This window comes from Poecilia mexicana, unplaced genomic scaffold (assembly GCF_051168715.1).
Source record: "Poecilia mexicana isolate PSO_F unplaced genomic scaffold, ASM5116871v1 scaffold_2, whole genome shotgun sequence".
In the NCBI taxonomy this organism is placed as follows: domain Eukaryota; kingdom Metazoa; phylum Chordata; class Actinopteri; order Cyprinodontiformes; family Poeciliidae; genus Poecilia; species Poecilia mexicana.
Window position 1 is genome coordinate 6014745 of NW_028263371.1, and position 15170 is coordinate 6029914.

The 15170-nt window shown below is 41.9% G+C and overlaps 1 protein-coding gene across 1 annotated transcript in view; it reads left to right on the forward strand.

Annotated features, from left to right (window-relative positions):
• Positions 1 to 15170, forward strand: part of prkcaa (protein kinase C, alpha, a) — a 135403-nt gene that overhangs the window by 98010 nt on the left and 22223 nt on the right. The window contains exons 9-13 of the mRNA XM_014997820.2: positions 4114 to 4257; positions 4368 to 4541; positions 5388 to 5479; positions 5590 to 5652; positions 6616 to 6754. Coding sequence (XP_014853306.2) covers positions 4114 to 4257; positions 4368 to 4541; positions 5388 to 5479; positions 5590 to 5652; positions 6616 to 6754 — 612 coding nt within the window. The remainder of the gene's footprint in view (positions 1 to 4113; positions 4258 to 4367; positions 4542 to 5387; positions 5480 to 5589; positions 5653 to 6615; positions 6755 to 15170) is intronic.

A 15170-nucleotide genomic window follows, 5' to 3' on the forward strand; every position in this document is an offset into this window, starting at 1 on the left:
CTAAACGAAATGACACTGTGCACTTCATGCCTCCACAAACAGGCCAGCGCTGCAGCAGGACAGAACAATCAGATCAACAAACGTTTAACAAGACCGTCACCATCCACACAACCAGCCCGACATTTCTTTAGTTTCTTAAAAACATCATCCTTAGTCAGCAGTTTTGCTTTTTTTTTTTTAAATGTACAAGACACGCTGCTCTTTCCCCTTAACTACCTGCTTTATAATTCGGCTTGCCTTTGCTCACTAGTGTGCAATGTGAGTCAGTCCCTTGGGCTCCCTTCTCCCTGTGGTTGCAGGACCAAGCCGTTGTGGAAGACTCTGACCAGGTGCGTCTGACTGGAGGAAAGTAAGGCAGCTGAGCACCTGCCCTGGCCAGGCTTGTTGCTTTTCGTCTAAACACTCACAGGTTTGCTGTGATGTCATGCGGTCGCTCTGGCTTTGTGTTTTTCTGCTGCCACAGGCAGACCACAGCGGCCACTAATAACCAGACTAAAACCTTTATGCGACGGCACGGCATAAATCTGACTTTGGTACAGATATGAAGAGGTGGCATTTGTTTAATAAGGTTTTGTGTTTTGGCGTTGCTGGATGATGCTTTCCTCTGTTTGTGAATGTGGGATATAGAGACAAGCACAGTAGAATGGATTTTATGTGAACATCATGTAATGTTGCTGGAAACCTTTACTGCTTGAAACGCTTCACTCTCCTACAAATGCTAGAGATACAACCTGACTCTCGGATAATCTGTGGTGGATCATGTCGTCGGCTAGAGCATGAATTTTCCCTGCGCACTGATTGGCTGAGATTATAACCTGGATTATGCTGTTTGTTGCTTTTGTGATGAAAGCAGAAAGGAACGTGTCTTCTTCTGAATTTGCTCGTTGTCTGGAGTTCAAATCGCCGAATGAGTTCATTTTCTGTAGCTTTCTGGAGCTTTTTGTCTCGCTGGGTGACTGAGCATGAAACGGCATGTAGGAAATGCACAGATGATCCGTTTCTGCAGGTCGACTTGCACTGGGCCTGCGTTGTCGTGTGGCAACCACAGTGTGGCATCCTTCACTTCTCATTCAAACCTGACAGGGACGTTTCTCTTGTTTTGGTGACAAGCCACTCTTGCCATTTTAATGTGTTGTGTTGATGAATCTTCATCTCTTTGCACTCTTCATCTTTGCGATTGAACTTTTTTATGTAGTTTTAGAAACACACCTGTTTTTAATGAATAACACCTAATTTAAGCTTTACTGTGTGAATGCATATTTGAAAAACAAGAACTCTTATATTTGGCTCAGTGGAAGCTCTGCATCAAAAGTTTTGACCCGTTTGGTAGGACGTCTAGATGATGGTTAGTTTTGATGAAACGGTTCTGGGACAGTACCTCATCTCCATTAGAGCGCCCGTCCTATGTGCAGACTGCCGGTGATGGCAAACACAACCACAGCAGATGATGCTCCGTTTATCATGATTACTGTTTGGTCTGGATTGAATGCATCAGTTCTTCTCTTTTGGACGTTTCTTTCGGTCATTGTGGCCTAAACACCTTTTCTGATATGGTAAAGTAAAGCTTTCCTGAAGAAGGTTAGATGAACTTCAGGCTTTAGTCAGATTTAAGATTATTTTAGCACAAGAATGCTTACAAATCCTTAATTTGTAGTTGAGTAAAAAGTGGATAGAAGTTTAAGACAGACCATTTCATTTAGTGACAGCTTAACTCTTTCAGATACCTTATAACACGAAACACCATAATAATCTGAGTTTTTTTGGATGTTTCCCTAAAGAATATTAATGATTTGCTTCACTTTTCTGGAAGGCAATCCGTCAGCCAACCAACCAACCAAATCTTATGTGCATAAGTTGTATTTTTGGCCACTACTTTGCCAAAAATAGCTGCATTGAAGCCTCACAGTGCTACTATTTTCTAAAAGCAGGTCTAAACAAATGCATTTTAAGTTTAGCTCTACACAAAATCAGATCATCAATGGTCCACAATTCAGAAAGTAGTGATCAAGATGCTTGAACCAGATACAGTCACCTCACTGTTCGGACTGTTCGGACCCGGGGACTTCTAGAAGATGTTGGTCAGCAGACCCAAGAGCTCTGACTGGGTAATGTGTTTGTAAGAGATCACATAATGTCATTAACAACTTTAAACACAATTAAAAGACTAAAATCAACAGAGATATGTCCTGGGAACCAGTGAAGGGAGTAAATGCAGGACTGATGTGTCTCCTGGTGTAAACAGTTTAGTATCTTGTGTCGTTCTTCTACTCTTGTTTCCTCCATGTAAAAGTTTGTTGAAACAATTATTCTGTCCTACAAGGGGAAGAACCGCTAAAAAGGTTTTGAGAATTTAGCACCATTATGATGTTCACTCAGGAAACAAGTAGTGCTAAACAATGTTTTAACTTGTCTAAACTACAGGTTTTAGTCAAATGAAGTGTTCATGAAACTTATAATTAACACAAAATAGCATAAAACTTCTTGCAAGTTTTGTTTTGTGATTATAGTAATAATAAAAATCTTTAACTCTCCCATGATTCAGTCATGTCTAGTGCTGTGTGTGGTCTTCATTTATCTATTTATGGCATTATTTTTGATGTGCTGTATCATTAGCTTTTTGCTTCACAAGCACATGCAGTGTACCTTTTTTTTAGTTTTTATTTTTTTAATAAAGGCTAAGCTATGTATTAAGATCAGTTATGAATTAATCATGCAGCACATCAGCTCCATAATACCAGTGGCATCAGTGAGTCATTTCATACCTTTCATTTTGAAATCCGCTGATCATCCAGTAGTTTGTGGTGGTAACTGAGTAGACAGGCACAGTTCTGGTCAAAAGTTTACATACACTCATCAGTGGCATCAATGAAATGTTGACAGGATGCTTCTAATGTACTTTTGTATCCAGGGTGGAATGATTATTCACTATATAATTTCAATTTTATTCTGAATTTATTGTCTCAATTCTACACAGGGACAATTATACACACTGATTCAAATATATACATGACGTTTTGTCTTTTCGCAAGTTGGACCTCATTCACACTCGTTTTGTAGAGCCGATTTGAATTGGTTGGACCCAACTTAGCCCATATGTTTTCAAGAATGATGCAGTCAGGACCATCACTGGAGGCTTGGTGTTAATCTGCCTATCCATTTCAAATCCAGTTTTATTGATTTGGAATCATCAGTCCCTTTGGGAAACTCTGTTGTGTCCAGGTTTCAATCATCTACCTGTTGATTAGGAGTGGAAGATTTATTCCACCCAACTTTGCACTATGTTCCAGTACCACTGGCAGTGAAATGCTGCCACCACCATGCCTGATGCATATCGTTTGTTCACATTTGAATGCCTCATTTTTATCCCTCCAAACATTTTTGGTTCCACTTTTGCCAAAATGCTCAATTTTTGTCTCATTGAATGAAAAAATAATAATTGGAATAATATGGAATTTGCCTTGATCGAGTGAGTAGCAGCAAATTTCAGTCATGTTTAAACACGCTGACACACATCAGGCATTTCTCTCTTATTGGTCAGTGCAGGTTGATAATGTCAACGTTAAACACACAAAATCCTCCAGTAAAACACCAGAGACACCAGGAGTTTTCTGTTCATGGCAGGTTTGTCCCTTTCTTGGGTTGTTCCTCAACATGTGGACCAAATCTCTTTTCATCTGAGGGTGCAGGTCTGGCTCAGGTAGTTAAAACTTGGACACAACTGGTTTTAGAAAGGATAGATCAGTCTGACATCAACCAGCATGAGACGCATGAAGTTAAGCAGAATCCGTCAACAAATTGCAGTTCTATGTGGTCTAACCATGCTGCCCTGTAAAAATAAATGGAAATCATTCAAAGCCCCAAATTATGGCATTATCCATGCCTGTGCTGAGTACAGTATATCAACTTGTAGACCAGAACTGTGGTGCGAATGAAGAAACAGACGCAGAGAAACCAAATATCAGATTTATTTTCATGACAACAAATGAAAATAAGTGATATTCTTGAAGTTTTGTTGTATTTGTGACAGGAAGTGGCTCCTTGAAACCCTGTACTTGTTACGTTTCGGAAAACGTTCAGTTGTCAGACACTTTGCGTTTTGTGTTCCGGGTGCAGGAAGCCAAGTTAGGCCCGGGAAAGAAGATGATCTCAGAGACGGACGACGGCCGCCCCAGCAGCTACCCTTCCAACAGCCTGGACCAGGTCAAGCTAAGTGACTTTAGCTTTCTGGCGGTGCTGGGTAAAGGCAGCTTTGGAAAGGTGAGAAGTATGCCTCAACTCAAAAATAAAGGGGAACAAACCAAAAAACTTTGGACTTTCTGGTAACAGAGAGTTCGCCAGTCATTCTATCCACTTTTGCTTCTCCAAAGGTTATGCTAGCAGAGATGAAGGCCACAGAAGAGCTTTACGCCATTAAGATCCTGAAGAAGGACGTGGTGATCCAGGACGACGATGTGGAATGTACGATGGTGGAGAAGAGAGTCCTGGCCCAGCAGGACAAGCCACCCTTCCTCACGCAGCTCCACTCGTGCTTCCAGACTGTGGTACGTAAATCGCCCCTGGACGCACATCCGAACAATACGCCTCCACCCAGGTCAGGTCAGATTAGTTCAGAACGGGGCTTTTAGCTAAATAAATTAGTCGGGGGGGGAAAAAAAAAGTTTTAGAGGGTACATGTGACAGGTTTAATTAAAAGAACCAAACGGTAAAAATAAACAAGCCCCAATTTGTAGGCTAATGAGTCGGAGCATTTGTATGCATGTGCAACCGTCTACATCTGCACCTTTGTGTCAGATCTTTGAAATTAACAAGTCTTTTTCCTTCGTTTCAAAGAAATAATAGCAGTGATGTTGAGGCAGCATGTGATCGTCTGCGACCAGAGTGTTCAGTTTTTGTGGCCCGTTACCGAGAGAGGAAAATCGAATTTCGCAAAATGCGAGGACTCGGTGAAGATGTTGTATAAATATGACTCGAGGCCCTTTCGTTTCTGAGCCGCCAGTGAAGCCGAGCCAGGCGGAAAGTCCAGTTTGTTGTCAGCACGTCGCTGTTGCTGTGTGGAACAGCTCCGTTTGTTTTGTTTTATTTAGGGACCATCAAAAGTGTGGCGCGCTGGGGTCAGGCTGAACTTGTCACAGGCAATAAGACACCAGCGGTTTAAAATAAAGAGAACATTTTCTGGCAGAAGGCTTGCGTGGGGTGTTTTCTTCTTTCGCAAAGCCGTTTTGTTGTGTGCCGTTCGGGTCACCTTGTCGTAGCGGCGTGGAACATCTCTCAGCTTTTTAAAGCCAAACTGCATCTTTCTGCTTTGAACTTGATTAGAGCTGCTTTTAACGCAACACTTATTGTGTAGCTTCTAATGAATTTATCTGTTTTGTCGCATTTGTCTGTAGGACCGGCTGTATTTCGTCATGGAGTATGTGAACGGTGGAGATCTCATGTACCACATCCAGCAAGTGGGCAAGTTCAAGGAACCCCAAGCAGTGTAAGACATGTCAGCCGTTCAGGAGATTTCAGACTATTTAAACGTTTTGTTCTGCTGGTGGGAGCTTGTTGTTCATGTGGGGCAAATTCTGTAAATGTCTCTTATTTCAGATTCTATGCAGCAGAGATTGCTGTGGGATTATTCTTCCTGCATCTTCAAGGAGTCATTTACAGGTCTGTGAAATATGTCAAATTCATTCAGCAGTTCTTTGACCTTCTTAGTCTTCTTCGGCCTCCACGGTAGAAACACTGACAAAAAGTAAAGTAAAAAAAGGTTTGAATCCAACAACAATGTGGTCGTTAGACAAATACTAAACCCAGTTTCTCATGTAACTCAGGAGAAGCAGCACACAAAGTGCGAATCCTCATGTAGCAGTAAAACAAGTACACAGTGCTGCACCTTTTTTTTTGTCTCTGATAGAGAAGCACCTACAGTTTTACCTCTAGCTAAAAGCGCAGACACAATTTTTGGACATGTTAAAAAAAATTATCTGCGTGGTGTGTTGTATAAAATACTAGAATTACTACTAAAATGCCACACCAATGACAACATAAAGTATTATTTCCTGTCATGCTATGTCATGCAGTCTCTCTGCCTGCGCTAATGAAGATTCACTCAGCTCAGGATGCTGAATGCTTGAAGGAGTTCCAATAGGAGAACTATCAGATCTATATTTCTACTATTTTACCTTCTGCAGGCACTTAGACGGTTGGTAGAGCATTAAACATTCACCCTCAATCATTCTGTATGGAAAACAAAACAGACCTTCATAATTCACACTATGTACACGTCACACAGGACTTGATGTTTCAATAAATGGACTTCATTTTACCGTTTTGAGAAGCAGGTTCACGTTGTTTTTTCTTACATAGAAAGATGAGAAACAGTGTGACATCATGTTGTCTTTAATATTGTTTTCTCTTTTCCCAATACACCTTTACCGTAAACTGAATTTGCTTTTTGAAGACTTTTTCAGACATTATTGACAAAAGTTGCTGCAGTTAGTACAAAACAACCAAAACCATGAATCTGTATGTCAGAAAGATGCAACCTTTCTGTTCTGGCAAAAAGAAAAAAAAAAGAAGCACTCCCTGTACCCCTTTACATGATCCATTAATAATCCGTTCCTCCCTCAGGGATCTGAAGTTGGACAACGTAATGCTGGACTCAGAGGGACACATTAAGATCGCCGACTTCGGCATGTGTAAAGAGAACATGGTAGAGGGCGTGTTCACACGAACCTTCTGCGGCACTCCAGACTACATCGCTCCAGAGGTGAGTCGGGCTCCGTGTGTGTGTGTGTGCGTGTGTGTGTGTGCGTGTGTGTGTGTGTGCACGATTTGATGCGTTAGGTCACAGCTGTCACTCCGTCTGAGTCTTGTCAGCCTCGTGCTCCAGATTAAGGCTGCTGCCTTTAGACAGGGAGGCACATACATAAAAACATCCACACCAGCATCCTGACATGAGTGTTTGAGTCAAACAGACGAGTGAGTCGCCTGTCAAAACTCGACTCAAGCCTGAGAGCCGGGGTCTCTTCATCGCTGCCGGGTTTCTTTTAGTGGCCTGTAAGCATTTAAGTTTGTGACATTTTTATTTATCATAAGACAAATGCATTCACCTTAAAATCGGATGTTTTTTGTGTTAATGTTTCTCTTCTTTTAACCAGAATACGAGCGTTTTGATGTCTTGGTTTTGAATAAGGCCTTTTTGAAAAATGGGCAAATTTGTGCAAAGGTTTGGCGATATTCCACTAATGTTGTTAAAAAAAGAAACATTTTGCTAATTTTTCTCGAGCCTGGGTTTATTTTTAGCCTCTGATATATGCGAGGCTGGGTTATTGATTCTCTCTAAAACTTTCTCTGTCATATCAGGGGGTTATTTCCAGCTGCGATGCTCGTACCCAGGTTGATACTAATGCACCGGCCGGGACAGCACAGCAGGCACTCAGAGCAGTCTGCCGCTCCAGAGTGCTCATTTTATTTCTAATCCCACGAGGCCCGTAGATATCCATAATGACAGCAGCGTTTAAAGCCACACAGAGTTCCAGATCGCACATCATCAGTATCTGTATGCATGCACAGAATAAAGAACAACCTGGGAAAAAGGCATGCATTTTACCTCAAAACTGAAAAACTTCAGTCTGACTTCTGAAAATAAGTTGGACACAATCGAGGATAAACTGTTGCTGGACAACTGATTCATGCAAATCATTTTCTGACGAACCTGTGGACTGGATTTTTCTCTTGTATGTCAGTGAGTGAACTGGGCTTTTCAAGTCTAGTAGTTCAAAAGTGCTTTACATCACAAAAAACATCATACAGTCACCAATTGGGGGAAAAAGCAATAAACATCACAATTTGTCAAAAATCACTAGTTGTGGTAACAGTAAGTTGTGATTGGTGGAACAGGGTTTCAAAGAAGGAAAAGATGGACAAATGCATCCAGTTCAACTTTTGCTCCAAATTGACTTGTAGTCTGGAAAATATGGTAAAAAATTCACATGAGATCAATAATTCTTTTAGGATTTTCATTGTTTCCTGGTTTTTTAGCTTTATTTTATTGCTACAGCTAAAGTAACTTTTGTATTCCTGGACATATAAATGTCCTGTTACAACCGTGTTTGTTCCATTTCTTCGCCTGTTCCCTTGACCCCAGCTGCATTGGTGTGGAAGTACGTTTTCGTGTTGCCGTGGCGCTCTCAATGTCGCCGTACAAATGGCAGAACGCGGCGGCGTTCCCGCCGCGCACAGAAGCACTAGCGCATGTTCAGGCAGAAGATTTCCACCGCACGTACGCTGACCTATATAGCCATTCGTGTGAACTTCCACCTCAGTGACTCTGACACACAGAGGGAAGAGATGGGAAAGGAAGTGAGAGGAGGTAGCAACGCAGAAGAAGAAAACATGGTGTCGAGAAAAAGAGCTAACGCTGACAGACGTACTCAGACAATGAAGGGAAGACTCACAGGCAACAAGGGTTGAAATGAGCAATCGTTGCCTCCTGGTGGTTCGGTGTGCTTTTCTTTTTCTCTTTTTTCTTCCTGAAGAGTGTTTGAGGATATGTCTCTGTCCTACATGAATCATTTTTCCTCTGCTCTAGTTGTTTCTCTCTGGCATCAGGAGGAATGAGTATCCACTTACTTGCTCACTCATATGTGGGCTGAAACAACAATCTCGGTGCCAGAATGAGAAGGCACAAATCTAGTCATAGTCTTTCTGAATCTGGGAATACATAATGTCCTGATATGCAAGCATTAATGATGAAGCTGAAGATTCTAGGTCACTTCAAGCAGCCGTGGAGAAAATGGCTGGCATCACCTGCTGTGGAGCCAGCAGTCCGTTATCTAATGGACCGAACTCGATCTGGCTGCTCAAGAAGGACACGGTTCTTGTTTTGGTTTTATTGATGTTAACGCAAACAGGGTGTCCGTGCAAAAAGTCTTAAATTCAAATGTATAAAATCCACTAGGAAATATTTAAATTGGCCTTAAATACTTTAATCACAGGTCTTAGATTTTGTCGTGGCAGGACTATTTAATCTCGTAGGTTCTTTTTTCTCGTGGGACTTTCTGTCAGTCAAAAGTTTGAGTCACATGCAGATATCGTTATTACATTCTGTGACTTGTGGCGGTTGAGGCTACGCTAACTAGCTGCTAATAAACTTTGCTAGCTAGCTGGCTAGCTAGCCAGCTTTTCCCTGTTTCTCTATTATGACCAGTTGACTGAACAAAGTTCGTCTTTGCCACCGGCTCACTCCTGTTGCCAACCCATACACCACATGGGCACCACATACAAAATATGACATTTTCTTTTGTACACTTTGTCATGAGAAAGGTTGTAATGTCATTCATAAAGGTATTAAACCCTTTCAATGTTTAACATTTGGCCTCTTCATTAGGCAATTAAGTCCTTATTATTTACTAACTCAACAGCAAATGAGCCAGTCACGTGGCAGCAGGCATTAAAATGGGATGAAGATGACGTGTTGCCTTGGCTTGTCTCCATCCGTCCCCTGGACAGGTTGCTGTTCCTTTACAGAGACAAACAGGACACACAGCTGTCCACGCACTCACACGCCTGGACAACAAAAGTGACCCATTTATTAACTACCTTGAATGTTTTGGGGCTTTTTGAAGAAGCTGGGGAACCTGGAGAAAACTCATATATTTTATTTAATTTAATTCAATTCAAATAAAAAAAACTTTATTCATCCCAAAATGATATCATCCAAGTATCTTGAAAGAGTTGTTTTGGGCAGTCATTCAGTCTTTTATCAAATCTAAAGAGATCTCTGGCTGAAGGCTGTTGCTGGTTGATGGTCTCACGACCTGCTAACAGCTTCGTTTTGAGGCAGCAACAGTGACATGTCCTCCATGACACCATCAGTTTCTGCTACTCCACTTCATTTGCTATTGCCCTCCGCTTTAAATCTCTGTTTGAGCATGTTATGGTCACTGACTTATGGAGAGAAAAATATGGTTTGAACTTCTTCCTTCTGTCTCTCCTGTTGGGTTTGGGGTCGTAGTTCAGGTACCACTTGAGCTTTTGAAATGCTAATCATCTGCTCAGAGTTATAAGAGGAATTTCGAATGTAAACTCATTGAATTAGAAAACACCTCGATAAAAGTCGTGTTCTTTTCATGAGCCCCCAGACGGCTCATTAATATAATCAGTGAAGGAAACCAGAAAACAGCTGCAAGTTCAAAGAAATCCTTTTAGAAGAAAGCCACTCAGCTGTGACCTGATGCACGGCCATTTGCTTTATAGTGCACAGAGTTCCCCAAGGAACCCAACAGTGACACTGAGTCAAACACTCACGTAGCGCCCTCTACAGCAGCTGGTGTTGTTGCATTCGAACACAAAATGTTTTTTTTTTTTTTTTGTTTGTTTTTTTTTGTTTTTTTTTAGCCTTCAGAAAGAAAAACAATCCTTCCAGCCCGTGCTCCTCGTAAGCAAGGACTAAAGAAACATAGGTTGCTACTCGCGTGCTTGTATGTTTGCGGTGAGGAGAGTGGCCGTGAATAGCTAGCAGTGTGATCCAGAACTGTCATGTAGCATTAAGCCTAATGGATGAGAGATGTCTGCGGCAAGCCCACACACACACACACGCACACACACACACGCACACACACACACGCACACACACACACACGCACACGAACGGACCTCTCTCCAGCAACACACTGAAACGCACGCTGTCGAAGCCACAAGCATAAACAAAGACAAACATACATATGTTAAAAAAATCTGAGCTTAAACACGCAAGAAATCTTAGATATATTCAGATCATGTTATTATTTAGTTTCAGCCCACTTTATCTTTGTACAAAGTTCACACACACGCACACGCACACACACACACACACACACGCTGAGTGAATCAGCTCTGCTGACCAGGAGCTTCCATGCAGTAACACAAATGGAGCAGATTGCAGGGCGAGAGTGACGAGTGCAAGTCGTGCCTGACCGTTGTCGTCTTATCGGCCGCGGCGGGAGGAAATGCATCGGCTTCTTCTGGACACCAGGGAGGAGAACCGGTTTCCTATTATCAGAGCCGAAAGACGAATATGCCGGTTCGGAGAACAAAAGCCACGGTGGCCTGAAACTGTTGTCGTCCACTGACGGTGTCGTGGCAAGGGCAGCGAGTCACAGCGGAGTCACATTAGCACAAAGCTTTGCAGGGTGGCCTCAAACGGATCTGGTGTCTTGTGCTGAACTCTAACTGTCCTCTGTTTTATTTCTCTTTTTGTTGTTGTTTTGTTTCTTTTTCACAACCCGCATTATATTTCTATGTCACCTCAGCTGCACTCTTTGACTCTTGAAACTTTTTGTAGTTTTCAACACGCTGCTCTCTCCCTTAGAAACATAAATTGCTGGTGACATTACGATTTTCAGGATAATTGGAAAAAGAAATACTCTGAAAGGACGGCAGTCCACCAGCTTGGTGGCATATTGTTGTGTTTGTTCTGTTTAACTGTATTGAACCACGACGGACGTCGAAGTGAGCAAAAGGAATATTGAACGGAGTGACTGAGATTGTTTCCCCATGGTTTCTCCTTGTTCAAATCAAGCTAATTTCCCTGTGGAAGTGGCAAATTAGTTAACTCATAGAAATAGTTAACTTAGAAACCGAGCCGCCCTCCTGATGTGTTTGTTGATTTGATCAAATCTGTTCACACCAGACTTTACTAACCACTTGTTTTATACATGTAGGCTACATGATGGTGGGGCATTTTATCCACGGTTACTAAAGACTAGATGTCTACCTTCTCCATTACATCTCACTAATCAACTCAAAATATCAATAATGTCGGATCAATACTTTAGTTTCAGACTCCCTCTTGAAATGTTATTGTAGTTTCCATTCTAGTTTCTCAACTGTACCTCAGATATGATACTGATGTGTTGCACATTTTATTTGTTGATGAAAAATGCTCGCATTTTTGTTCTGCTTTTCTACTCTTACTGTCATGTTGATATATTATCGTAATATTTTGTAGACAGCTGGTCCAATTTGTAGTCCAATTTTTTTTTCTTGATTTGGAGAAAATAATTCAAATTAAAAAAACCACAAGGTCAGAAGTTGGATGATACATCAAGCTTAAGTAAAAAGTATCAGTATCGGGGATCCTGGTCTTGTATTTACTCTGTATCGCATCGATACCAAAAATTTGCAGTATCGCTTACCTCTAATGGACTTTTTTTGTCTCATCTAAATGCAGTGAACATCCTCCTGCTCTTGTCTATTCAGTGAGTTATTTTTATATGTGCTAACATAATGCAGCCACTGCCAGCTACGTGTCATTGTTTATTTTGTTTTTCACAAGAAAACCACCCATTGTTGAAATTTGTCTACATTCCTCCGTTTTGACAGGTTTTTTCCCACCTCTGTCACTTCCCTTTAGTTGTTATTTCGTCTTAGCGGACCTGACACGAGGCTGCAGATATCTGCGCTCCGTTGGCCTGATGTGTCTACATGCCTATATTCTAGGTTGTACAGAATGTCGCTAGAGAGGCTCTAAGGTCAAATTCCAGTGACACAGTGCACCAAATGTGCCGTGCTGCAGTACAGGACCTTAGTGATGTGCTGTCTGGCATTAACCTACTTTGCTCTGGTGTTTTAAAACTTTCCGCTTAGCAGATCAGCAACGTTTAGAGCAGCTTGTCTCTCCGTATTAAACACGTGTCACGAGGTAAACGGGGCTAATTTCTTTCAATGTCTTTTGTTGCGTTGGGTCTATTTTTGGACCGAGGTCCAGAGTGAACCAGATTTCTGAGCTTCTCCGTTAGTCTTTCGGTTTGCAGGGCCAAGTGTTCGCCTCTCTTTCTGCACATGTTGAAACATGTCGGATCTCGTGTGTCTTCAGAGCATTCGGCTGATTTTGTTGTCAGCTGTCATGTCAGAGAAGGTCGGTGGATTTCCTGTGGGAAGACAAAGAAGCGAGCTCAAGGATCTCGGAGGTTTCACGCTCACGGTGTGGTCTTTGACTCTCTGGCTAATTAAAAACACGAAATGAGATAAAAGAGAGGCTCTTTTCCAAATACGTCCCATCTAAAGCTTTGAAGGCAGCCGAGGATTTGAACTCAACAAAACATAAATAAGACTGGTTTTCACCTTTTCACCTGCAATTCTTTGAAATTACAGTTTCATGTAATAATTAAAGTTGAACATCTTTTTCTTAGCTGGTAACAAAACCTCCATAGTAGAATTTGGAAAGCTCTGAATGTGAATGCCTCCAAAAAAGTCTTTTTTTTTTTTTTTTTTAGAGCTTTTGAGAAACCAAATCACACTCTCAATCTTTCAGCCAAAAACATTTTGAGCTGCCGCGCAGAAAAGCGCGGATAGTCCAGTGTATTCCCAAACCAGTTTTGTGAGTAATTTCGCTTGGCGCTTGACTGAAGTCCGAGGAAAATGAGGGGATAAATAGTTCACGACTCCAGCCAATCTGTCCGATAGAAATCACAAGAAGAGATGAGCTCAGTGGGAATCCACTTTACCGGTTATTAATTATTTACCTTTCGTATTCCCCTCCTGTCCCTCTGAAGTTTTTGAACTCAGTCCTGTTGGGCCTTCACAGCGCTGCTGACATTTAGTCTGTTTTCCATCATAAATTTAGAGTATAAGAGTAAAGGAAGTTGAAGCAAATTTCAATCACTCAGAGGAATAATGTAAATAAAACATAAAGATGTAACAGTATAAAAAATAGATACGTTTCTCATATGCGATTTAATTATTAACACCATTTTCTCAAATGAAGCCGTACAAACTGAACCTACTGTTGAACTCTGTTGTATTTCATTTAAATTTAATTTGGTTTTTAACGTTTTTATTCATGCGCACAAAACGCTGGCGGCATTATTAGCTGTTGTCCAGTCCAGCAGCGACTGGACACCCAGTTGGACATGAGCAGCGCATCGACCTGCGTCCAGCGTCGGGCTGAGAGGGGGGGAAGGACGGCCATTCTTCACAGACGGCTGTCCTTCACAATGAATTTCACAAATCAAATTCTGTCGTTGAGAATGAGCAGAGACAAGACATTAAATATTAACCTGTTTACCGCGTGGTACAGGAATTAATGGTGACAAAAAGAGATGCCTGAGACGATTCAGCGCGCTTTGCTCGCCTTTTATTCAGTTTCCCTTCTTAAAGATCCTCCAGTTGCTCCCTGCTGTGTCCCAGCTCATCACGCCCTTCGGCCAGAAGCAGCTATCACCTGTCTGAGTAAAAGTCAGGCGGCTCACCTTCAGCGTACCAGTTACAGCTCCTTTGCTTCAGCCAGACAGGATTAAGCTGCACTCGTCTTTGTGGTATTTGAAGTTGTGAAAGGATTTTAAACGGAGGATTGTGGAGTTTTGTCAAACATTTCAGAGCTTACAAAAGGAGTTTATATGTTTTTATGAATGTGCAATTCTTCTCAAAAAAAAAAAAAAAATCTAATTTCCAGCACAGTCTGGGCTTTCTCCCTTTGACTTGGATTATCCCCAGTCAATTTGTTTTTTACTTGGCAAAATCGGTGAATAGAAGAAAAAGTTGTGAACGGCAGCTTTGATTTTCTGCGCTGTCTGCTACACGCCCAGCTGTCTCCCATCAGCCCTCAGGAGAGCATCATGCGCCGGAGGAACGTTTCCCCCACCTGCGTTTATTTGTGTGCCTGCTTTGTGTTCCCGCAGGGAAAGGCAGTGGTTAGGTGAAGGTTGTGATTCCCAGAGTAGATCTGCTTCCACACAACTCTCTTTCTATCCACATGTATATGTTGTGTGTGACTTTATGTGGGTTTTTTTTCCCCATCTCTGCTGCCGGTTTTGGCTAAATGTTGTCCTGTAAACGTTAAATGAGTTCCTGAGGGCGGGTTCGCGTACAGCAGAGGTCATCGGTCCTGACTCCGAACAGGACCTGAGGAGATGCATGACGCTTGTATCACAGTGGATTTTGTGTGTGTGTGTGTGTGTGTGTGTGGGTGTGTGTGGGAGCAGCAACATCTCATGTTTTAAAGTGACCAGCAAAAGCATTTGTATCTCTTGTACTGTTTCACATGATGTCAGATTACATCCTCAAACCTTCATGTATCTTATTAGCACTTTATGAGTTAGGCCAATAGAAAGTACAGGATAACTGTTAAATGTACAACCAGTTGTTGTACATCTACAGAGACCGTCCTGTTTGGAGAGTAGCTGCAGTTCTGTCAGATTGAA